This window comes from Dromiciops gliroides, chromosome 1 (genome assembly GCF_019393635.1).
Source record: "Dromiciops gliroides isolate mDroGli1 chromosome 1, mDroGli1.pri, whole genome shotgun sequence".
In the NCBI taxonomy this organism is placed as follows: Eukaryota; Metazoa; Chordata; class Mammalia; order Microbiotheria; family Microbiotheriidae; genus Dromiciops; species Dromiciops gliroides.
This window is the reverse complement of record NC_057861.1, coordinates 260,134,862-260,161,350: the sequence shown is the minus strand read 5'-3', so window position 1 is coordinate 260,161,350 and position 26,489 is coordinate 260,134,862. Positions and strand designations below refer to the sequence as shown.

Sequence of the window (26,489 nt, the reverse complement as noted above, 5' to 3'; positions counted from 1 at the left end):
TAGCTTTGGTGTCCATTGAGAATTATTAGGGAACCAACCATTAAAATGTATGTTGTTGTTGGGTCATTTCAGTTATGTCTGACTCTGATCCCATTTCAGGATTTCTTGGCAGAGATACTAGAGTGTTTGCTGTTTCCTTCTCCAGCTTATTTTCCAGATTAAAAACAGAGGCAAATGGGTTTAAGGTACTTTCCCAGGATCACACAGCTAGTAAGTGTCTGGAGCCAGATTTGAACTCAAGAAAATGAGTCTTCTGACTTCAGAACTGGCACTGTATCCACTGATCCACTTAGCTGCCCCATTAAAATGTATAGTGTTATAATTGTTATTGTGTAGCTTTTATACTACTTTATATTTTCTTAAAGCATACATTTTAAAAATTACTTTATCTTGACAACCAGCTCAGAACATAGGTCATGATTTTTGCTAACCTAAATCATTTGATTGTGACTTGAAATTTAAAATAAATTAATTGAATTTTTCATTGGTTATTGTATAACCAGTATTCTCTGGATCAACTAGTTGATCTTACTGATACACAGCACTTTCCTCTTTTTTAGTCACTGACTGTGAGAGAAATAAATAATGATTAGCTGAGCTCACCTATATTTGAAGGGAAGAGTTTTGGTTGCTCAGCAAGAAAAGCAAATAAACTCTATAGACCTTTGAAATGCCTTCTTCTCTAATTATCTTTTCTCACCCAGCTGTCCAACTCCTGGATGTGATGGAAGCGGTCATGTAACAGGAAATTATGCATCACACCGAAGGTACTTATTAACAGGAAATAACAGGATAGTTGATAGAATTCAATCATCTATCTTCTGCTCTCCTTACAGGATACATTCTCATTCCTATTAGCAATATACTATTGGGGACAGAAGCAAGGGCCAGTAAACTTGGTTAGCTATGTTTTTTTTTAATCCTAAGTATTTTGTAGTTATATAGTTTATAAACCACCAAACTTAACGTTTTTTCTATCTTTATGAACCAGGTTACAATCTAGTTGAATATTGTATCTCCTTGTACCTTACTTTTCTGTGTTAATTTTAAAGGATTAAAACAGGACCATAGAAGACAAAGGAATTTACATCTCACTAAATCATTTACCACATAGACTACATTATCCATTAAATAATCTATTAAGGCCAAAAAATCCACAGCTAATCTTTAGGAACTGTGTTTTGTCTTTCCATTGCAACTCAATACAGATATAGATCTTTGGGTAGACAGATGGAAAATATTAAAACCTCCAGATAGAGATACATCATGATGGACAGAGAAGAACACAGTCACAGGCTTTTAGAGCCTGGAGGGGATTATTTATTTCAACCTTCTCTTTTAATAGCAGGAAGATCTGAAGTCCAAAGAGATTAACTGATTTGCCCTAGATCACATAGCTAGTTAATGGCAAAGCGCATACAGGAAACCAGGTCTCCTAACTGCCAGTCGAGCATACTTTCCATTGCCTCTGTAAGAGAAAAATGTATATTATATCACTCATGTTTAAAGAATATACTATTTGAGTAAATTTTTACCATTTTCAGATTTAGTGAATTCACAAAATTTGTTTCTTTTTTAGTGTTTCTGGATGTCCTTTGGCTGATAAGACACTAAAATCCCTTATGGCTGCCAACTCTCAGGAGCTTAAGTAAGTATAGTTTGAAAATGAATAGTTTTAATATAAATGGAAAGAAACCATTTTTAAAGGAAAAAAGAAATTGAATATTGTACATTTATAATACCTGATCTTGTCTCCAAAGAAGAGATACTCCTTTCCTTTTAGAGGTGAGGGATTATAGATGTGAAAAATGGCAATTAATGATAACCTTTTTGGTCAATGTGTTGTTTACTTTTGCTGAATTATTTTTAATCATTTTTCTTCTTTTTCTTCTTATAAGAGATGGCCCTATATTATACACACACACACACACACACACACACACACACACACACATATATATATATACACAGACAGAGAGAAATGAAAGTGATATAAGTTTATCAGTTAAAAAAAATAATTAAAAATAGAAAGGAAACACCTGATTGCTACATAGTTCTTTTATGCCTTTATTCCTTATTAGACACTGACATGGTAATAAGTAAGTAAATGGATTCAAATTAAATAAAAACTAGAGCAATATTTCACCAAAAATGCAAGTGATACAAAGTCAAAGCTATTTGATTGATTTATTTGTTTTGAGGGGTTTATTTGGTAATGATGACAATCTCAGAGTTTTAATGTTAAAACATAAGAATTTTTCTATTTTAATTTCATAGTTTCATACACTGAACTGGGCTTATTCTAGTATGCATGTACATGTGTATATAAGTATAAATATATGTATATAAAACATAGGTATGAGGAAATTAATCTCACTCTCTAAATTGAAGTAAAATAATGTTAGAATTTGAAACATTAATGCAGCAGTTCCCAAAATGTGACCCAGAAATCCCTAGGAGTCCCCAAGTCCCTTTCAGGGTGGTTGAGGCTTCAAAACAAATTTCATAGTGTTATTAATTTCTAATATGGTAACTATCACTACATATAACTCTTTGTTTTAAGTTCTAATATTGTAATTATCACTAGATATAACTCTTTGGGGTTCTTAGTAATTTTTAAGAGTCTACGGAGGTCTTAAGATAAAAAGTTTGAGAACTACTATGTTAATGGATCCTTAATGTAATCCAAATGACATAGTGAATAATATACTGCAGCCAGAATTACAAAGACTTGGGTTTGAATAATATTTACGTTGCTCTTTGCATTATAGTTGCATTAGGACAAGTTGCAGGTTTCCTAGTATAGGACATAGTTTAGGTTTTCAAAGCACTTTACAAATATTGTCTCATTTTATACACACAACAACCCCGGGAGGTAAATACGATTATTAACCTTAATTTACAGATCAGGAACCTGAGACTAAGAGAAGTTGTGTCTTGCCCAGGTTCACATAATAAGTTCCTGGGGTAAGACTTGAACTCATATCTTCCTGACCTTACATCCAATGCTCTCTCTATCATATAACACCAACTCTGCAACTGTTTTGTGTCATACAAAATAGAAAAATGGCCCTCAATATGACCTGGTTTTAAGACCCAACTCTATAAAATTGGGCATGTGACACTGGGCAAGTCATTTCTCCTCTCTGAGCATTAGTTCCTCATCTTTAAAATAAGGGGTTGGAACTGAATGGCCTCTTTGTCCTTTTTGAAATTAAATCTGTGATACTATGATGAATTTATCATAGGTTAAGTCTTAAAGCATTGGTTGGGGCATTAAAAGACTTACCCACTAAAACATTTACATAACTAGTATGTGTCAAACATAGAATTTGAATCTTTATCTTCTAAAGTCCAATACCACTTGTCTTTCCCATAGTGTTGGGAAAGTCAAGTGAGGTATATGTAAAGTTCCTTGTAATTCTTAAAGGGATATGTGTTACTTTCATACAGCACCCCACACACACACACCAATACTATCTCATCCAGGTCTTTCCATAAAAGCTGAGAGATAGAATACACAATGCTATTGTAGCATTCTGGCTGTCCACCTTTTTCTGCCCATCCAACTTTCACTAGTTGACTGACCAATTCTTTGTGTGGGCATACAATCCTTTAATAATATCCTTAAGACCATTTCCTGCCCCAAATCATCACTGACAAAATAGGATAACCTACTTACACTGAAATTTTATTTTCTAAAGTTAATTCCATAGACAAATTTTTATAAAACAGAAATCCTTTAAAAGGATATATTTTGGTGACAGTTAACACTCTCAACAAAAACAAACAGAAAGAAATATGACTTAAAAGATATTTATAATTTCTGTTACATGGTAATGCATAGACATTTTTTGTTAAATGGTTTCTTTCTTTTGGTGGGGCAATGAGGGTTAAGTGACTTGCCCAGGGTCACAAGTTAGTAAGTATCAAGTGTCTGAGGCCAGATTTGAACTCAGGTCCTCCTGAATCCAGGACCAGTGCCTTAACCACTGCACCACCTAGCTGCCCCCTAAATGGTTTCTTAAAACTACTTTTCTTACTGCTATTTTTCTAAACTGAAGTCTATAGCAAATCTAAAGAAATCTGGCCATTGGTGGGTAAGAAAGTGGGAAAAATACCCCAACTCCTCACTCCATTATTCTAAGCCTCCATAACAACAAAAACTCAATTGTTGCTACCTGTTTTTTTCAAACTGAAACATTACTTTTTAAATCTATAAAGATACCTATAGAATATAGATCAAGAAATCTTAACTCATGCATTCTTTATACTGCAATGTAATCTACAGATATTCCCAAAACAAGGACAAATTCAGGTGTACTATTGACCATGTTATTTAGTTTTTCCAAGAGGACCCTAAAGCAAGATAATTTTGTACAGGAGTTCCTATAATTACAACATGCTAGTAAAATACTATTTTAGTAAAATCATAATAAGAGAACACTAGCGTTGGTAGCCTTTTCTTTAAAATAGAATAAAAATGAATAAATATAGTTGCATTAGAACAGTTGCAGGTTTCCTAGTATAGGACAATTGTGCTTTGATTGTCTATCACTTTGATATTCTATATTGCTTTAATATTTTATAAAATCATCCTAGGGACAGCTAGGTGGCACAGTGGATAAAGCACTGGCTCTGGATTCAAGAGGCCCTGAGTTCAAGTCTGGTCTCAGACACTTGACACAATAGCTGTGTGACCCTGGGCAAGTCACTTAACCCTCATTGCCCTGCAAAAAATAAAATAAAACAAAAACAAACAAACAAAAAACAAGAACAAAAACAAAACAAAAATCATCCTCTTCTTCTTCTAGAAATGGAAATAGTCAAATTCTGCTTTGGAAAAGGTTTGATATTGGCATCAGATTTTATAGGCACTCCTGTGAAAATGTAAAATAGTAGCTATTAATAGAAAGGAAGAGGGGCAGCTAGGTGGCACAGTGGATAAAGCACCAGCCCTGGATTCAAGAGGACCAGAGTTCAAATCTGGCCTCAGACACTTGACACTTACTAGCTGTGTGACCCTGGGCAAGTAACTTAACCCCAATTGCCTCACCAAAAAAAGAAAGAAAGAAAGAAAGTAAGAAAGAAAGAAAAAAAAGAGGGTGAACTACTTATTGCCCTTTTTGCTATATTAGAGCCTTGCCATAGCCCTTATGTGCATCACCATATTTGAAATAATCAAAGGAAAAAGATAATACATTGTCAGGGAGGGGTGAAGCAAAAATAGCAGGAGCATTCCTATTCACTGAAGAGATTGGAAAGGGGACAATATTAGGATTAGAGTTCATATAGGAAAGATTAGGCAGGTAAAGGGAATACAGGAGGGAGAGAGTGAGAGAGAGTGAGAGAGAGAGAGAGAGAGAGAGAGAGAGAGAGAGAGAGAGAGAGAGAGAGAGAGGAAATATCTTCACTAACTTCTGGATTTGGGTACATTTTTTTTGATCAGGGTGGCAGGGGCCTATATTATCCTATATAAGTCAGAGGCTTTTCCTCCTTCATTGATCTTCCTCAAACACATGTAAATGGTTGAATCCCTTCAGTAGTTATTGTTGAGTATTCCAAAATTGCCACTTAACTTGAGCCAAGAGGTGTACTTACCCAGGTTTATTTTTAATCAAATTAGTGTGCAGATTTTCATGAGATGCTATAACTAGGGCCTTTGAAATAATTAATGTACTATGTCTGTAGCATGTCCTCAGAAAATGAATGATATACAAAACAAATTTTGAAAGGTTTGTTGTTTCAAGAATACAGAACTCCTATGTATAGATGTTATTCAAAAGCACAGCTAGCATGATAGCAGCTAAAGTTCTATATGACTTTACCTTATTTGTTACTCAGAGCTCCCCTGTGAGGTAGAAAGTACAAGTATAATTATCCATATCTATTTTACAGATCAGGAAACTGAGGGTTGAAGCGGTAAAGGAATTTACTATTGGTCACACAGTTAATAGCTAAAGCATAGGCAGGACTCTGATGAAAATCTTGATACTTCAGTGTCAGTGTACTTTGTACTACATATACCTTTTCTCTGAGATTTATGTTTTTTTAATAAAAATAGCTATTATGAAAAGTATTTAATAACTGCTACTAACTTGTCTGTTAACTAACAGCAGTTTGTTATTTTGAAATTTATATTATGAAGAGTTGAAATCAATCAGGAATTAATTTCATTTAAACAATAAGAGTTTCATTTCTCCTTTACCCAAAGACCTACTTATCTGGTCTAGTTCCACTTTAACAAAGTAATTTTCCCCTTACATATATATTCCAGGTGCCCAACCCCTGGTTGTGATGGCTCAGGACATGTGACTGGAAATTATGCTTCCCATAGAAGGTATGATTGATACTGTTTGGGAGAGACTTGGAAAATCACAGTGTCCAAAAACAAAAGCAGTAAAATGATTTTTTTGTTGTTGTTGGTTTTTTTTCCCTCCTGGGTATATCTTTCAGTTTGTCTGGTTGCCCTCGTGCCAGAAAAGGTGGTGTCAAAGTAACTCCTACCAAGGAAGATAAAGAAGATCCTGAACTTAAGTAAGTACAGTAGTTAGGGTAAAATGGCTTTTTTGGGGGGTAGTGCAATGAGGGTCAAGTGACTTGCCCAAGGCCACTTGGCTAGTGTCAAGTGTCTGAGGCAGGAATTGAACTCAGATCCTCCTGAATCCAAGGCAGGTGCTTTATCTATTGAGCCACCTAGCTACCCCAAAAGTGGTACTTTTATGAGTGGTCTTCCTTACAATTAGTTCTCTTAAAGAGGCAATCTTTATGGGAAAGTGACAAGAAAAGTACATATACCTTTAGGAAGGATATAGTTGAAGACCATGAAAATCTTGCGGAGTGGTATGGGGGGAAAATTTTTTAATCAAGATATGTTGAAACATCTAATAAGAATACTTAAAATTAATGTAATGTTAGATTCATCTGGTTTTTTGCTTGGAGTTTTGAGAAAAATTATGTCATGCCAACAACATTTACAATTGACAACAAAGAAAATAATGGATTTGGGATTGTATTTTTTTTGTTTATTTTCAAATAAGGTAACTTTGTAGAATTGTCATTTCACCATAAGTACCACCACACTTTACCCTGGAATTTGGATTTTGCCAAAAGGGAAATTCTAAATCTAATTCCATCTTCTTAAAAGGCCCCAAAATGATGGACTTTAAAAGTGGCATTTATGTTTGAATTTAAATTGTTTCCTTCACAACATTGCATTAAGTCCAATTCCCTGATTGCATCATTTTCAGTAACACCATGTCATCAAAACAGAAGAGACTTCCAAAGGGAGAGTAAGTAGAAAAAGGGTCACCGAGCTGCCATCAAAGGACAGAGGCTTGTGCAGAAGCATTTTCCCTTGAAATATATTCTTTGCCTATTCTTTGTTACCCATTCTGTACTGTCACCCACATTTCATTTTCTTCTCTTCTCATTCACATCCTGAATTTAGGTTTCTCAATTTCACTTTCTTCTTTATTCTATTCATTTACAACTGCCTTATTGTTCCTAAAATCAAGATTCCCTTTATCTACCATTTTCTTGAGCTTGGAGTAAATGGGCTATGGCAGAAACAGGCTAACCTAGGGCTCTGTAATGCTTTCTCAGTTCTTATGGCATTTTATAATTCTGAATACTGGGAGAAAATGCCATTATCCATGTTCCCTGGACTCGTATAATTCCTTTGAATCAAAGGGCAATAGAATAAAAAATAAAGAATCAAATTCTAGGATCCAATAGTGTGAAAAGGTGAGACAAAAGCCCCAAATCAACTGAAGAGTCCAAGGTTCTCTCCACCATTTGAAATTGTTGAGACATATGAAGAGGAAGCATACTGTAGTGGAAAGGGTGCTGCACATGAAGGCAGAAGACCTGGGTATGATCCTAACCAGTTTTATAAACTTAAGCAAGTGATTCAACTTCTCTGGGCTACAGTTTCCTTGTCCATAAAATATGAATAATTCCATTATCTACTTCCTATTGTCTTTGTTCACAAACTATTTTTCAAATCTTAACATATGAGTAATTATTATTTGGTTAAAACAACAAATAGGTTTGGAAATCTCTAATGTTTTTAGTGTATATTAGGACAATGATAATAGTAGTATTCATATGGCACTTTAAGGTTTACAAAGTCGTGTATATATATATATATATGTGTGTGTGTATGTATGTATATACACACATGTGTATATATGTGTACATAGAGTTAAGAGATATAAAATTATATGATCTTCATAACAACTCCAGAAAATGGGTGCTATTATTATCCCCATTTTATATATAAGGAAACTGATAAAGGCAGAGTTTAAGTGGCTTACCTTGGGACACAAACTTGATAAATATGTGATGCTGGATTTGAACACAGGTCTTCTTGTCTCCAGGTCCTGTGCTCTCTCCATGGCACCACCCAGCAACCTACTGTATAAGTCATCTGCCAAGGACAAATTAAAGTATAGACCATAATAAAATTGTGAGTGCATTCATGGAAAAAGTTGAGTTTACAAAAGAAAGGAAATATTAAGATTTTCTACATAGTTTTACCCAGTAGTTACCCAGGAACTTATTCCCCCCAACAATCCACTGATGTAAATCAGTCATCATTTTACAGAAAATTAAACTAAAATGGAAAAGTACAGGGGGCAGCTAGGTGGTGCAGTGGATAAAGCACCAACCCTGGATTCAGGAGGACTTGAATTCAAATCCAGCCTCAGACACTTGGCACTTACTAGCTGTGTGACCCTGGGCAAGTCACTTAACCCTCATTGCCCTGCAAAAAAAAAATAAAAACAAAAAAGGAAAAGTACAGATTATGTACTGACACACAGTCAAACACTGATAGGCTTTGGCTTGAGACTCAATATTCTCTGACTTCTGGAAAATAAATTCTCCTTCTCTTCACTCTTTTTAAAAAATAAATATTTTCCTATAAATATCAATGAAAAATCTTTTTCCCTCAGCTAGAAAAAAAGAATTTAAGATGTCACTCAAAAGCAAAGGAGAGCAGAGTGCTACCTGTGCTAGCTACAGTTCTGCCAAAGTGACTGCAAGCAAGTCCTTTCACCTTTCCAGATCAGTTTCCTCTTCTGTAAAATGAGGCTATAAAATGTCCCTTTCTATTCTGATACTCTATAAATCTATTGGATGGTGTAGTCTTACTATTGCCCCTTAATCCTTTCCCAGTAAATTATATTCATCCTAAAAAAAAAATTGCTACTAGTCCCTTAGTGAAGATTATCTTTGTTGCATTTTTCTAGATGTCCTGTATTGGGATGTGATGGTCAAGGTCACATATCAGGTAAATACACTTCCCATCGTACTGCTTCTGGTTGTCCTCTGGCTGCCAAAAGACAGAAGGAGAATCCTCTCAATGGGTCCTCGTTATCCTGGAAATTGAACAAACAAGAGCTACCGCATTGTCCCCTACCGGGCTGCAACGGACTGGGCCATGTAAATAATGTTTTTGTCACCCATAGAAGGTATCTAACATTTTGTCTTTTGTCATTGTTGTTTTTGTTGTTATTGAACTGCACACATACTGTGCAGAATAAGCACAGTATGTTCTTAAAATGGAATTGAAAGGTAGAGACAAAACAGTGACTAATTTGTGATCCAGTGTTTGGCATAGTACCAATTTGCTATCTAGTAGCTGGGACATAGTAGGTGCTTAATAAATGCTTCCTGGCTTAGCTAGTCAGGAATTTTAATCTTGTCGGGTAGATGATCTCAAATTATGAAATGCATTGTTGCTATTTTTGTAGGGGTTTTTCATACCTTACTATTTACCACATACTTTCCATTATAAGCCATCTATATTTTGTCTTTCCTGTTTTAAAATTATGTTGTTGTTTTATATGTGTGTCTTTATTTGCATTAATCAAGTGAAAGGATTTAGACAACTTCTTGAGAATGTCTGTGTAACTTCAAAATTTCACTTTCCATATTTTTCTTACTCCATCAACACTGTGATCTGGCCAGATCACAGGCAAACACTATTATTTCTTTTGCCATTGTGAATATGATGAGGCTCAACCATCTACTCCTGATAGAAAATGGCATAAGTGATCCAGATCATTATCAGGATGAGATAAAAGCAAAAACACACAAAAAACAAAAAAAAAACAAAAAACCCTTTGTTAATTATAATTTTTCATGAATTGTTTCTGTCCTCTCCTGAATTCTATTTGCACATTTTGGTAATCAATCAATAAACATTTATTATGCACCTAACATGTGACAGGCACTGTGATAAATGCTGGGGATATAAGAAGAGGCAAAAGACAGTTCCAGCCCTCAATTAGCTTACAGTCTAATAGAGGAGACAACAAACAAGTAAATATATACAAAGAAAGCTTTGTACAGGATAAATAGGAAATAATTGACAGAGGGAAGTTAAGAGGAGTTGGGGAAGGCTTTCTGTTGTTTTTCTAATTCGGTGGTGTCAGGGAAATGCAGTTCTGATGAGCATGTGATCTCATGATTTTGCTCAAAGGTCAGAAACACAAGACAGACTAGGTGACATAATGGATATAATGAGCACTGGACATGAAATCAAGAAGACCTCAGACATTAACTGTATGGCCCTGGTAAATCAGTTAGCCTCTCTGTTCCTTCATTTCCTCATCTGTAAAATGAGGATAACATAGCACCTGCCTTACAAGGTTACTGTGAGGATCAAAATGACATAGTATAAATAAACTGTTCTGCACACATTAAAGCACTACGCAAATGTTAGCTGTTGTTATTAGTTATCATTTTGCTATCGCTATTATCAATCCAATTGTCTAGTATTGCTACTTCTAGTAATACTAGAATGGGTCATTGTGTACAGATGTTAGCTGAAATCCAAAAAAAAAAGAAACTTCAGTGAAAAATTCAGGTAAGATATCATACTTAGTAGCACTAAAGATACCTGGCAAAGCTCTGCCGTTCAGACATTTAGTTCAACTCAAAAGCTAAAATGAATCCTTTTTGATTCAAGCTGAAAACACTGAAACCTACTTATGGAGGTTTATATTACGACTTATGTTGTTTTTGTTGTGGTTTTTAAACTGTCTTTTGGCAGTTGATCTTCAAATGCTTATTAAATCCTTCATACCACATATTGTTTTATGTTGAATCTGAATTGACATTCTATATGCAGAGGCAACATTTGATAATCAAGTGTGCTTGATAATATAGTCATGAAACCTTGATTTACCAAGGTTTGGATTTATAACCATGTTTACATACACACATATTACAAAGACAAAAACAGATACATTCATGGAAAAGGGAAGTCTTACATTGATTGATTCCAGAGGGGGAAAATAGTTAGAAATTCTACAGTCCTAAAAATGAACTTTTCCTGATAGAGTTGTATATTTATATCTTGAGGCATTACAATATGAATGTGAATACCACTTCTATTCAATGCCATCTTTTAAAAAAATACAGGTAACAAAATATACTGTACCTGATGTTAATATTGTATTAGTTTAACATGAGCCTTTAAAACATTAAAATTAATCTTCAGAGTGACAAATTCTAGAGGATTTATTAAACTAATAAAATTAATAATTTGTCTAGACAAATGGTATTTTTAAAACATATCCTGCAAGGATGTTAATAATCACATCAATTCAGAACTAATAGAGCTATGAGTTGTAGATTTCTCCCATATCTCCTACCCTCTATTAAACAAATTTCCTTGAAACTTCCTAACAAACAGATCCTCTTTACTTCAACTGTAAAGGCCTTCCTTTAGAAGTATAAAATATTCTGTGCAAATTAGTTACTATTTTAGAAGTTAGTCTGGGTAAAAGACACAACATGACAGGTAAAGCTGAAACTTCCCTTCATTAGAGCAATGAACTCAATTCTAAAATCATGGCATTCTTATAATGCATTTATAAAGGCTTTGTTTTTCTTTTTTGTTTGGTTTTGTTTCTGTTTTTTATGGGGTAATGAGGGTTAAGTGACCCTATTACTTCACTATTATACATCCAATAAGTAGCAATAAATATGGACTGCACGTTACAACAAAAATAAACCCAAGTATACAAACATTTAAAGAAAACACATTGATTTGAGGAAGGTGATTACCTCTACCAAAAGATTGTTTGTATTATTTAATATATTTAAATAACCCATGTCCTTAATCCAATTAAATATAATTCCACTTAAAAGTAAAACTTATAACTATCTTTTCAGAAGCATTTCTTTTATATAAAGCAAGATAAACTACTAAAGATGCAGAGGAAAGTTAACATGTACTAAAGGTTACTCAGCATACTTATGGGAGAAAACTTGAGAAGAAGGAGAATATTGTTCAAAAGTCCACTTTATTTTTTTTTACAGTTTTCTGATACTATGAAGTATCCAAAATAAAGATAAATAGGTTTTCCAATTAAAATTGCCTGAATAATCAGGGATCATCTTGTACCATAGCTTCTATTTGTATTACTACAGATGTATCCCAAAAAGATCAAAATCAGTTGAATTTTTTATGGTATTTAAAACTGAGGGAAATGTCACTTCCATATTAATTTAGATTATCCTAGAGTTTTCTTAAAATATAAATTTCCCAATGTTTTGCATTTTGTGTCAGTTTTCAGACTTCAATAGGTTAAATTCTAATTGAAGTCCTATCAAAATGTGAATTTCAAATTCTTCCTAACATATTCAAGTTTATAATTTAGCTTTTTAATTATTCCTTTGTGTAACTGTAACTAAATTATAAAGCATTATAAGTTATTAAAATGTCATGAATTATAAATTCTAAAATTGATGGATATTTGTAACCAAATAATTATGGGACATCAAACTCATAAGAAACCAAGTTTTTTAGTTATCTGATTAGCACTTTTTCAACAAAACTGATAAAATTCACTGGAAGTTGAAAATGGTTAATTATAATTTTGCAAGCTATGACAATGAAATTGGAAGATTCATAAACACAGATGTTTTCTGATATATAACAAGCAGGATAACAAGATAATGATGACAACATCCATGAAGTTCTAAAGGGGTTCTCTATTTTCATGAAATTAAATGTTAAATCAAACCCCCAATGTGATAATGTTTGCATTTGAATGGTTATGAGGAAAAGTGAAACTAGTGTTTGCATCTGAAGCTGTCAGACACAATCATGCTCACAGGATTTATTCATAATAAATTTGGTATCTTTAACTGGATTACATGTACATGTACAACTTTTTGATTCCTAACAAAAGAAATGAAACCATGAGCATGTATCAATGTCAGCTCTATTTGTATGGCATTCATATGTTTTAAAATATGGAAAAATGTTTTGAAATTTTAAGGAGTTTTTTCCTCCCTACTTTTTGTAGAAATTGAATTATGATGGCAAAAAATGAGCACAGCAACAGTGGCAGAACGGCACAGCTTTACATACTGAGATATACATAAGAAATTATAAGATAACCAACTAAAGTAACTGCATTTTCAAACACTGGCTTTATCTTCTATTTTTCACAGCTTGTCTGGATGTCCTCTAAATGCACAAGCCATAAAAAAGGGCAAGGTCTCAGAAGAACTAATGACTATCAAGCTTAAAGCAAGTGGTGGTAAGAGAATATTGGCATCTTTTTTTGGTATCTTTTGTCCAAATGGGTTCCAGTTTTGGATTGCCTCCACAAAGCAAATTTTCCATAATTTCAGCTCAAAATGATAACTAAACAAAAAGCAGCTTCTCTCTTTGCTTATTCATCCCTAGGGGGCCACTTGACACAGTGGATTAAAGGAAATGGACAGAAGTAAGAAAATCCACAGTATTTTTACCCATCAGGCTCAAGTTGACCATTTTTCCATGGTAATTCTAGATGAGTTTCAGGTTAACTAAACCATATGTCTACTACCCCACTGTTGGTTTCCTATCATATTTATGGATTAATTTCTGGTGAATTTTTATCTGTCACTGATTCCTGAGTATTTTTAAGGCAAAAGGCCACTATTTAATGTTATCTCGGGCATGTTCTATTTCCCTGGGAGATCATTTTCCTGAAATATTTTAGAAACAATGGCAAAGTATTTATTTTCCTTTGGAGACTTTGATTATTTTATTGATCTGTGAATGGCATAAAGCAGGAACTTACTCTTTTAAAAGCTCTGTTACTTTATTTCCCTAGGAAGCATAGCTCAATCTTACTAATCTGGGCATGTGGCTTTAAAAAAAAAGTGGAGAGATATAGAGTATCTAAGAAAAAAAAACACCACTTGAGGGGAATAAAGTGCTTATGTCCTATGGTTCCCCTATAAAGGCTTTAATTCAGCCTATTTGAGACTTTCACAAAAGCACAGTGAAAGTACTATCTTGGGAGACTTATTTGCCACTTGATATGTGCTTATGATAGTCTCATTGAAAGAGTTTGTATTACCCATGTAGAGCAAAGAATAGATGCTTTTGAAGCTTAGTGTAGGCTGTTCTCTCTAATGTTAGGATGCTTTAAAAAACTAAATAAATAACACTAAGGGATATAGCTAGTTTGTACTCAATAAAGCTATCTACTCTTCACATCTGACCCTTACATTCTCTTTTTTCTGAGTACCTAATATTCGCATTTTAAATTATTTATCAAATGTGTACTTCATGGTAGTTGATCTATGTATATTATTTGTTTTTGTGGAGTTTCTCTTGTTTAATAATAGGAGAATATTAACTTCTGAGTCAGCCTGTTAGGGAATACTTTTTTGTTAAGTGTTAGAGTTTTTCCCCTTCAAGTGAACCACTAGTCAATATTCATTAATATGTTTTCCCCAAATCAAAAAAGTTATATAAATTTTAAACTGTCAGCTAGAGGCAGCTAGGTGGCGCAGTGGATAAAGCACTGGCCCTGGATTCAGGAGTACCTGAGTTCAAATCCGGCCTCGGACACTTGACACTTACTAGCTGTGTGACCCTGGGCAAGTCACTTAGCCCCCATTGCCCCACAAAAAACAAACAAACAAAAAACTATCAGCTAAACACATAAATGACTTGGATCAAAATGTAAAGATATATGTTACATTAAGTACATTATTAAGCCTAGATTGAATGAAAAAAATGTCCAACAGCACCTCCATAAATGCCTCAAAAAACTAAATTAATAAACAGTCATTCTGATGCACAAGAACCTATAGGGTATTCCTATTCCCTCTAGGATAAACTACAAACTCTTCTATTTGGCAACAAATAGAAGTAAAAGTACCTCTTGGTAATAAAAGTACTTCACAATGTGATTCTATACTACATTTCAAGGCTTATTACATATTACTTTCTTTCAAACACTCTATGACCCAAGTGACTTATTGACTCTTCTCTGTTCAATATTACATAACTTTGCCTAAGCTGTTCTCCCATTTCTTCACTTGCAAATCTTAGCATCCCTATCTTCTCTCAAGGGCAAGTTTAAGTGTTACCTCCTATGTAAGGCCTATCCTGATCTTTCCTCTTCAAGGAAATTATCTTGAAATATATAATCTCCCACTTCACAAAAAGTGAAAATTTATTTTTAAATCTTAGTTGCTTTTCTTTTAATGTGTATTAAATATTCCATTAGAATTTGACATTCCATTAGATTGTGAGCTCCTTAAGGACAAGAACCATCTTTTGCCACTATTTTTTTTTGGGGGGGGGGAGACAATGAGGATTAAGTGACTTGCCCAGGGTCACACAGCTAGTGTCAATTGTTTGAGGCTGGATTTGAACTCAGATACTCCTGAATACAGGCCTGGTGTTTTATTCACTGCGCCACCTAGCTGCCCCCTTTTGCCACTATTTATATGCCCATTACTTAACACAGTGCCTTGCACAAATAGGCATTTATACATGTTTATTGCTTTAAATTTTAAAAGCTAACCGAAGATGAGGTTAAGATTAGCATCAGACAGAGATTTATATTGAGGACTGGCCAATAGTTGATATACAGAGAATGTAACAACACTATAGACATAAGAGAGTAAAATATTTTTAAAAATGTACACAGTGCAAATTGGACAATTCCCACCACCTTTTTGTCTTCCCTGACATTGCATCCATAAATTGTAAAGGACTAAATTCTTTTCATTGTCCCGCAGAACTGTGTTTTGAATTTTTGTCAACAGTCACAAGCCTATTCTTAGCAAATCTGAATCACAGGCTATTTTACTGACCCCTTGGTCACTGTTTATAGTATAAGATAAAAATGTATTCACATTCAGAGAGGGGTCTAGCTGATGATTTCCTGATCCTTAGCACCAATTACATGCAAATGAATCAGAGAAGAAGAAATTCAAGAGTAAACTTGTGAAACTGTCACCCTACATATGTGACTTGTTATTTTAAATGATCATAGAGTAGGAAGATGGGTTATATACTGATGGATTTTCAATACAATTCCCATTTACAAGGGATAGCAAAAGGTAGATTTCTTCATAGAGAAATATAAACATTGAACCACCCAAGCATTGATAACATGACTGTTTTGTTGGAAGGAGCACAGAGTAATATAGATGATCCAAAACATGTCTAATTAATTTACAAGCTAAAATGATAGGGAAAATCTATGAAACAATCTCCAGAACCCTTGAGATGGGGCACAAAATTGGCAGGTGAAATTCAAGGTGATTGTTAAGGTTATTTAATAAAATTAAGGTATTTAAGGAAAAGTAATACTAAAGACAATGGTCCAGTAACCCTGTACAGTAACACTGTAACCCACGAGTTCAACAAAACTTTGCACCTTATCAAGAAGAATATTGGACACGAAACTGAAAATATCTTACTATTATACAAATTCCTACCATGTCCTTTTTTGTTCACTCCAAAGCTGGCTGCTGAACTTTAAAGAAATTTTCTTAGTATATTTTCTTAGTATTTGGAAAAAGTGGTAAGGTACAAATAGTACCCAGTAAGTCATCTGCATATAGCCTCCAACTTAAATGAGTACCACTCTATTATTCAACAAGAGAATGAAGAAATACCAAGTTGTCCATTTTTTGGAAAGACTTAAATTTTGAACCAAAAATCATGTTAGAAATTTATTAGTCTAACTCTTTATCTTATAATAAATAAACTAAAGCCAGAGAGGATAATTTACTTGCCCAAATTAACAAAGAACAAAATTGGGATGCCACATTGTAGAACTCTCTACTAATTGGTGTTAACAAAGGATTCAGGAATTTACAAAGCACTGTCCTAAGCAGGTGGATATCTAATGACTTTGTAGCCTCTGAATTCATCAACTGAACTGTTTCCAGAACAAATGAGCTGGCAAAAACATTGACATGCATCTATTTCTGCTTCAGCAGTTTCCTAGTAGCACAATAGTCAGAATCCAAGAAGAGAGTTCCAATTTTCAATAGGAGTCAGGAATATGCTGCAAAAGTTGCAACAAGTTTCTATCTTATTCCCAAACCTATTCCAACTTTGCCTTTAATTAGTACATAATAAAAAGACTATCTACCCCCATATTCATTCTTCCATAATTACTCCTGAAAAATCCTTCTTGACATTGATAATATACTCTTTCCCAAATAGGTAAAAATCTATAGTTATTCTAGAAATTAATCTTTAAATATTAATTATTTTCTAAATAAGAAGATTTTTCAGGGAATAAGGGAGGAAGAAGTGAAAGCAGCAACTTTCAGTGGGCAATAAACAATAAGCCAACTGTTTCATAGCTATGAATTTATTATAACAAAATGCAATCCCGAAAATCACAAAGCAAAGATCACAATCACCAATAACAAAGGATCATAACAAAATTAAACCATACCAAAGATAGTTACTTAATTTAAGTTACACTGAAAAATCTTCTAATTAAAGAAAAAAAAAAGCATGGACCATGATCACCCATAAATTACAAACCTATAAAATTTAAGACAGTTTCCTTTAAAAAAAAAAAAGGCAAATCTATGCTCCAGCATTCTAGTCATTCTAATGTGAAGTACTTGTATCAATCAAAACATATATTCACATGACCATAATCAAATGTCCAACGAAATAGGAAGTTTTACACATGAGCCATCTGGCAAAATAGCGTTATACTCAACTACAGAACCCCAAGGGCTAGCTTAATAAAGATCATGAACTTCTCTGGCTCTATTCCTTCCCTATGGACTTACAAGCCATTTATCACTTATCACATATTATTACAGTAATTTGTTTCAAAACAATGCCCATTGCCCATGATAAAAGGCAGACTGTTAGACTGGTAAACCTGACTTGATGGAAGTCCTAAGTCAGAGAACCTTGTTAATTTATAATCTGACATTTCTTAATACCCTTGTCATTAGGTTCTTGGTGTGATATTAATTCATTATATCTAGAAGGTAAATGGCTATCTGCCATATGTAACTATTAGGTTCCCCCTACCTGTTATTAATAATATTAACTCACATTTGAAAAGAATTTTAGTGTTTTGTTTTATTTATTTGGTGAGGCAATTGGGGTTAAGTGACTTGCCCAGGATCACACAGCTAATAAGTTGTCAAGTGTATGAGGCTGGATTTGAACTCAGGTCCTCCTGACTCCAGGGCCAGTAGATAGTAGTACAAGAATTGTTGAATCCATTTTACAGAGAGTGAAACTGAGGCTCAGAGTCATAAAATAACTCACTCAGGATCACATAATTAGTTAATTTCAAGCAAGCCAGTTTCAGTTTAGTGATAAGGTTGGAAGCCCATTGAAAGGTGTGTAAATCAGGATCCAAATCCATATCTCCTGACTCTAGGTCCAATGATCTCCACTACACTAGCTACTTGCTAAATCAGGGTTAATGCTACTTTATGCAGTACAGTTATTACTTCATGGTGATTTTTGATTAGTATCTTTTAGAAAAGCAACTTCAAGGTGTTTCCTTTTCTTACATTCAAAAACTCACTGTGTTTTAAGCTTTACTAAATATTTCCAAGAGTATACTATCTTCATATAAAGCAATGTAAGTCTTATAATAACTTTCAGCCACATCAATGAAAATCTGGTCTTACCTGAGTTAAGGAATCCAGAGAATGGCAACTAAAATTGTGAAGAATATAGAGGGCTAACACATGAGGATAAATGAAAAGATGTAACATTACTTTGAAAACATGGAAGCTGAAGTAAAATTCTATAAATCATGTTAAATACAGATGGATAGAAAATAGTTATGAACTGAATCCCAGTATATGAGAACTATGAGGAATGAATCTTGAAAATAATAAATTTAAGAGGAAAATTACATATCTCATTACCAAGAGTTAAAAAATATTGAAAATATGCACTCGTTAAAAGATATAACAAACAACAACAAAACAGCAGCTAGCTTTTGCAAAGCACTTTTACAATATGATATAATTTTATCCTCATAACAACCCTGGGAAGTAAGTGCTATTATTATCCAAGTTTTACAAATGAGAAAACTAGCTTAAATGATTTGCCCAGTGTCACACAGATGGTAAGTGTCTAAGGTTGGACTTGAAGTCCAGTCTTCCAGAATCCAGCTGTCTAAAGCACCAATATGCCTCCTTGACTATATTCATGAAGTTCACATTTATAATGGATTGATAAGAGAAATTAGGGAAGCTTATTTTGACCTTGATAATTTGTGATAACTATGTCTATACTGTGCTCCAAACTACAATTTGACATTGAAAAAAGATTGACAATCATTTTCACAAAATCATAGGACTTAGAGCTAAAGAATTCTTGGAAATCATCTTGTCCAAACCCTTCATTTTACAGATGAGAAAACTGAGAGTTTAAGTAAATTGCGAAAGGTCACCTAGGCAGTTCTTTTGGATCTTTATGAGTTTTATCATGAGAGAGAATCTTGGGTTTCCTAAACCTCTACAATTATTGTTGTTGTTGTTCAGACATTTTTCAGTCCCATATGGGATTTTCTTAGAAAAGGTACTGGAGTGGTTTGCCATTTCCACAACTTATTTTACAGATGAGGAACTGAGGCAAACAGGGTTAACTGAATTGTTCAGGATAACACAGCTAGTAAGTGTCTGAGGCCAGATTTGAACTCATGATGATGAATCTTCCTGATTCCTAGTCCAGTGCTCTATCCACTGAGCCACCTAACTACTCCCCCAAAATCTATTAGATCTTATTGTCCAGTCATTTCAGTTGTTTCCAACTCTTTGATTTTATTTTTCGTATTTTCTTGGCAAAGGTACTGGAATAATTTGCCATTTCCTTTTCCAGCTCATTTTACAGTAGAGGAGACTGAGGCAAACAGGGTTAAGTGTCTTGCCCAGGGTCACACAACTAGTAAGTATCTGAGGCTAAATTTGAATTCTTGAAAATGAGTCTTCTGACTCTAGGCCTGGCATTCTATCCACTGAGCCATGTAGTTGCCACACTATTTTTTACCAGTCCTTCAAGAAAGTGTCACATGTGTTAAACAAACAGCATTCTGCCTGTTAACTTGTAAAATATAATGGTCTGGTAGAATCAGAGAAAATAAAAATACCTGAGTTAAATTTTTATACAAAATATAAAAGAGACAAAAATTTCTAAGGGAAGGGATAGAGTTACTCTAATATTACATTGGTTCCTTAATGGCTGGTTAGGAGTGAGAGTTTTAGGACAGTTTTATTCTGGGAGTAAACAAAAGTTATTGATGAGGTATAATTTCCAAGGGAAAGACAAAAAATTATGTAATGAAATAAAAGAAGCTCAATAAGCAATATGATATTACAATGAAAAGGAATAGAGAAAATAGCTTTCTGTGATGTAGAACATCATTACTTTGCAGAGACAGAATGAAAGAATGTGACAACTAAATACAAGCAACTGAGATCAAATAAGGAAAGAAGAAGAGATTATTTAGCACAAAGAATTTTAAAACACACAGTCAAAAGAAATCTTGGATCATAGAAAGGGAAGTTTTCTTATGATATGTTTTCTTCACTTAGGACTTTATGTCCCCCCAAAAAATGTTAGACCCCCCCCATTAAGTTCTCAAGTTCTCAGTGATCTGGAAGGATTTTCTAGCAATTTAACAAGCAAAGCATTCGTAAGTAGACTTCAGCAGAAAATCATAAAAACATAGAGTTGAATAGGACCTTTGAGGTCATCTAATCCAATCTGTCACCCCATGCATGGTGACAATGAAGCCTCACTAACATAAGATCCTAACCATGCTCAAATTGCTCAAATATTTCTGGTGAGCTTCTTGGTAACAGATCTAACCATTGTGAAATTCTCTCAGACTGAACTGAAGAACTCTAACTTTCATCAACTGGTCCTACCTCTGCCCTCCTGAAGCTCTTGAAATATCTGGAACCAGCTATAGATTTTCCTCTTAGTGTTTTCTTTAAACAGGCTAAACTTTCCCAACTTCTTCAGTGGTCCCTCCTGAGATGAAGTTTTCCCTCACCTTCTTTGTTGCAAGCTTCTAGACACAGTCCAGTACTTTGATGTTAGAGATAGTGCTAGAGAGGATGGCCAGGGATTCAGTATCATCTTATGGGAACCTGGTCTCAGTGGGAGCAAATAAAGAGTGCAATAGAAAGAAATCCAGAATTGAGAAATTATTCACTATGGAACAGGAATTTCAGAGGGCAGAGTAGGAGGAGTGTACTTGGTTGGAGTGGGATATGATTATGGTAGGGATGAAGAGGATACAAATTAGAGAACAGGAGGTAGAGGTTGAGAAGAGTTTGCTTGTAGGCAGGCAATAACTGAATAATGCAGAGACAAAGAAAGTAACAGGTGCTGAGAGTTTGTTAGCCATAGGATGGGTAACACACAAAAGATAATTCCCCCATCTCAAAGGGATGTTACAAGATGAGACCAGAAGTTCACATCGTTGGTCATCCTGCTCGCTCTTCCTTTCTTAGTGAGCAGAGGGAAGGGTATATAGTGTTACATCTTGGACTAATAGAAGAAACAGGGCATGAGTCTAAATTTCCCTACTTGTTTCTCCAGGCCTGGATGGAAATGGTGGGCTGGTAATATTGGAGCCAGGTACCCTCTGCTAGAAAAATAGTCATCTCCACCCCATCTTCAGAACTAAAGATAATACTCCAAATATAGCCCAAACAGTAGAGATACAATAAAATTATTGTTGTTAAGTTATTTGGTTGTGTCTGATTCTTCATAATGCCATTTATGTGGTTTTCTTGGCAAAGATACAGGAATGGTTTGCCATTTCCATCTCTAGGGTTCCCATCTTACAGGAAGCTGAGGCAAACAGAAGTCAAGTGACTTGCCCAGGGTCATGCATCTAGTAAGTGTCTGAAGCTGAATTTGAAATCAGTTCCTCCTGGCTCTGGGATTTACATTCTATGCACTGCATCACCTAGTTGCCCTGTAAAATTATTGCCAGTCTTGATTTGTATATTATATGACTATGAATCATGGAACCATATTATCAAAAATATTAGAATTTCAGATGACACACAGGATAAAGGAAAAATTAATGATTTCAACATATTGTCACTATGATTTGTACTTTAGAAGAGGCACAAATGGTGTAGGATCATTAGCTTAGACCCCCCCCCAAAATATTATTTAGTCATATCTGATTGTTCATGACCCCATTTGGTGTATTCTTTTTTTTGGGGGGGGGGTGATGCAATTGGAGTTAAGTGACTTGCCCAGGGTCACACAGCTAGTAAGTGTCAAGTATCTAAGGCCGGATTTGAATTTAGGTCCTTCTGAATCCAGGGCTGGTGCTCTATCCACTGCACTACCTAGCTGCTTCATTTGGTATGTTCTTAACAAAGATACTGGAGTTATTTGCCATTTCCTTCTCTAGCTCATTTTTTTTTTTTGCGGGGCAATGGGGGTTAAGTGACTTGCCCAAGGTCACGCAGCTAGTAAGTGTCAAGTGTCTGAGGCCGGATTTGAACTCAGGTATTCCTGAATCCAGGGCCGGTGCTTTATCCACTGTGCCACCTAGCCGCCCCCTCTCTAGCTCATTTTAAAGATGAGGAAACTGAGACTTGCCCAGGGTCACATAGCTAATAAGTGTCTGAGGCTAGATTTGAAATCAAGTCCTTCTGACTCCAGCACCGGCACTCTATCCACTATGCACCTAACTGCCCCATAAAAGACCTTTAAGATTGATTAGTCCAAACCCGTCGTTATACAGATGAGGACACTGAGGATGAAAGTGACTGTGATTTGGTCACAGAGATAGTAAATGACAGAGACAGGATTTAAACCAAGGTCCTCTGAATCACAAGTCCAGTGCTCTTTCAGTTGTATCATAATGCAATTCTAAAATGTAAGCAGAAAAGGAAAGGGGCTAGTCATGTAACAAAGGTGAGGAGAAACAAATAGACAGCTCTAATGTTACATTGGTAACAATAAAGTGTCTAGTGTATTGTGTAAATTCTATGAAGATTTTGTGAAAGTGCAAAGACAAAAATCACAGGGAAAGAGAAAGCAGATTTTTATGTGCACCAGTGGAGGGAGCACCCACACCCATGAGATCATGGATTGATTCATCAAAGTAATGATTGAAGTACTCTTCTGCACACTATCCTACCATGAGTGCAATCTGACATTGTACTTTTCCTAACAAGCATCTATTCTACATTGATGACTCATGTTGAATTTATTACCAACTAATACCATCAGGTCTTTTGTCATATTTCCTGCCTTCAACTAATGTCCCTCCCTGGACTTTCTAAAATAGGAATGTAAGACTTTGCTAGTGTGTAGGAAGTACTTGTGTGGGGGGAAGTCTATACATATGCATAGAAGCTGGAAAGTACAGGAAATCAGGAAAGAGGAAGAAGTCCAACTGGCCTAGACTATATATAGTAGGTAATAATTGGATCTACCTCACAGAGCTGGGGTGAGGATCAAATCAGATGTTATATTAAAACAGGGAATGCTATATATGTATATATGTATATATTCTATTATATATGTGTGAGAGCTATTAGTAATATTTGCAGAGGGAAGATCTGTGATTTCAATAGAATTCCCACCAAAGAATCTCCCTCCATTAATCTATAAAGCAGCTTTCTACAGGGTGATCCAGAATCACAAAGGGGTTTCAATATTTAGTAATTCCTTTATTTTTGTTTATAATTTACAATACCATAGCATCATACACAGTATATGTAGGAAATGAATTTACATGTGAAAAATCAAATCTCATAAATGACAAAAAAGAAAGAAAAATAATTTTCAAAAAGTTACTAAAACATCATGACTTTTGACCCACCTTGTAAAAGTTGTAGTCTTGGAGTTCCTTAAGGCACTGAGAAATTAAGTTACTCACCCAAAGGCATACTGTCAGATGTCAAAGGAAGGGTTTGGACCCAGGTCTTTTTGCCTCCCAGGCCAGCTCTCTAACCACGGTGCCACCTTGCCTCTCATTATTCTTATTATTATCATGATTATGGGAAAGTGAGTGATATTAAGAAAGATTAGAAAGGTAGCTCGGTGCCACATTCTAGAGTGGCTTCAATGCCAAGCCCTCCTGACGTTTGTATTTTGGTCTCCACTCAGTGGAAAGCAGGAGAGTGACTTGGTCCAATCTGTGTACCAGGGTATATTTGGAGATAGAACTCAATTAAAATATCAGTGTAAATGATATCTTTATAAGATACCAATTTATAAAGAAGTAAATTTTAAGTAGAATCAGTTGAGGATGCCATTTTCCACATTAATGTCAGTTATCAGCTGTGATTTAATTTATTCTAATCCTCTGGGTTTATAATTTTTGCTCATCTACAGATATTGAAAAGCAACCTAATTTGTCCAAAGTCCATATGCTTCAAAGGGACAGTGTCTAGCAGGCTACCCTATTGCACCAAAACTAAGCATCACAGCCATCATGTCTCTCCGATTTTGGGGAGAGGCACTGGGTAATTGTCTCTTGCTGCAAAGTCTCACTCAACCATATGTTACCTGTAAAAGGAAAATTGGCCCATAGTTCTTCAAGTCTAAACCTATTCTCATCCTCTCTTTTCCTTCAATATTTCAAAAGATTTCCTTCATTGCAAGCACTCCTTCCACTAGAGCAGATTTCAAATCCCTCTTGATCTCATAGATAATTTCATGAGTGCAGTGACCAAAAGAATTAATCACCTGGTCCACAGTTTCTAGGTAAGAGCCTCTTTGAATTCAGGTAAGAAATCCATCACTAGACCCTTATGCAAAGTCTGGCCATCATAGAAGGATTTACTGTAGGTTGTGTTCCACTAGCAAGACTTTCAAGAACCCAGGATCATCCAGCCAGCCATCAACAAGCTTTTTTTTCAGGGCAATGAGGGTTAAGTGACTTGCCCAGGGTCACACAGCTAGTAAGTGTCAAGTGTCCAAGGCTGGATTTGAACTCAGGTCCTGCTGAATCTAGGGCAGATGCTTTATCCACTGTGCCACCTAGCTGTCCCAAGCATTTCTTAAGTATTTCCCATGTGCCTGGCCCTGTTCTGGAGCTGGGGATAATAATGTAATAATAATAGCAGCTAACATATAAATGTTATAAACCTATTATAGTACATAGTACTTACTATGTGTCTGGTACTGTACTAAGCACTTTAGAATTACTATCTCATTTTATTCTTGACACATCCTTAAGAAGTAGTTGTTATTATTATCCTCATATTACAAATAAGGAAACTGAAGCAAACAAAGGTTAAGTGACTTGCTAAGATTACACAGAAAGTACATATCTAGAGTCAAATTTGAACTCAGGTCTTCTAGACTCCAGGCCCATATCCATAGTACCACCACAGGAGACAGCCCTTTCCCTCAAGGAGTTTATAGTCTACTGGAGGAATACAGTGTGTCCACAGATAAATAAATATAAGATATATACAAAATAATATACAGTGAAGGGGAGTGGGTACTAACAATCAGGAAAAGCTTCTTGAAGTAACTGATACAAACTGAATCTTAATGGTACCTAGATTGGGGGGAGGGTGGAAAATGTTTCCAAGAAGTGGAGTAGAGGGAAAAGAACACTCCAACAGAAGGGATACGATTGAATGGGAGAAAACAAATAAGATAATTTGATTGGAGCAGAGAGTTCAGGAAGGGAGTAATCTGTCATTCGCCTGCAAAAATAAACTGATGCCAGATTGGGAAGGGCGTGAAACACCAAACAAAGGCATTTCTATTTTCACCTAAAGACAATGGTGAGTCAATGAAGCTCCATGCTGTGCAAAGGCACTTTGGTGAAGGATACATCTCTCAAATGATATCTTTCTGCTACGTTCAGCCTGAGTTCTTAAAAACACCCTTTCAGTCTTGTTCTCTCTGCTTCCCATCTCACTGCTATTCTCAATTACAAAAAAATGAAAGAAATACTCATGCTCCTAGGGATCTCCCTTAAATCTTATGAACCTCAATCTTTAATCATTGTAACTGCCCAAGTGGCAAGCTCTTTCACTAGGCAAGTCATAGTCATTCTGCTATTTGCCTCCCTTCTACTTCTACTTCTACTTCCCTCCTAATAAAGTATTAATTAATCTGCTCTATGATTCTTTACTAACCAACAGTTGTGATTTTGTTTCTTTGTTATACTATTTCAGGAAAAACATTTTCAAGGGACTTTGTTCTATTGCTTCTTAATGAT

The 26,489-nt window shown here is 35.1% G+C and overlaps 1 protein-coding gene across 1 annotated transcript in view; it reads left to right on the top strand.

The window, feature by feature from the left end:
• Positions 1 to 26,489, top strand: part of ST18 (ST18 C2H2C-type zinc finger transcription factor) — a 174,158-nt gene that overhangs the window by 137,735 nt on the left and 9,934 nt on the right. Inside the window, exons 16-21 of the mRNA XM_043975761.1 lie at positions 705 to 767; positions 1,580 to 1,648; positions 6,278 to 6,340; positions 6,457 to 6,537; positions 9,255 to 9,476; positions 13,477 to 13,565. Of these exons, the coding sequence (XP_043831696.1) occupies positions 705 to 767; positions 1,580 to 1,648; positions 6,278 to 6,340; positions 6,457 to 6,537; positions 9,255 to 9,476; positions 13,477 to 13,565 (587 nt within the window). The remainder of the gene's footprint in view (positions 1 to 704; positions 768 to 1,579; positions 1,649 to 6,277; positions 6,341 to 6,456; positions 6,538 to 9,254; positions 9,477 to 13,476; positions 13,566 to 26,489) is intronic.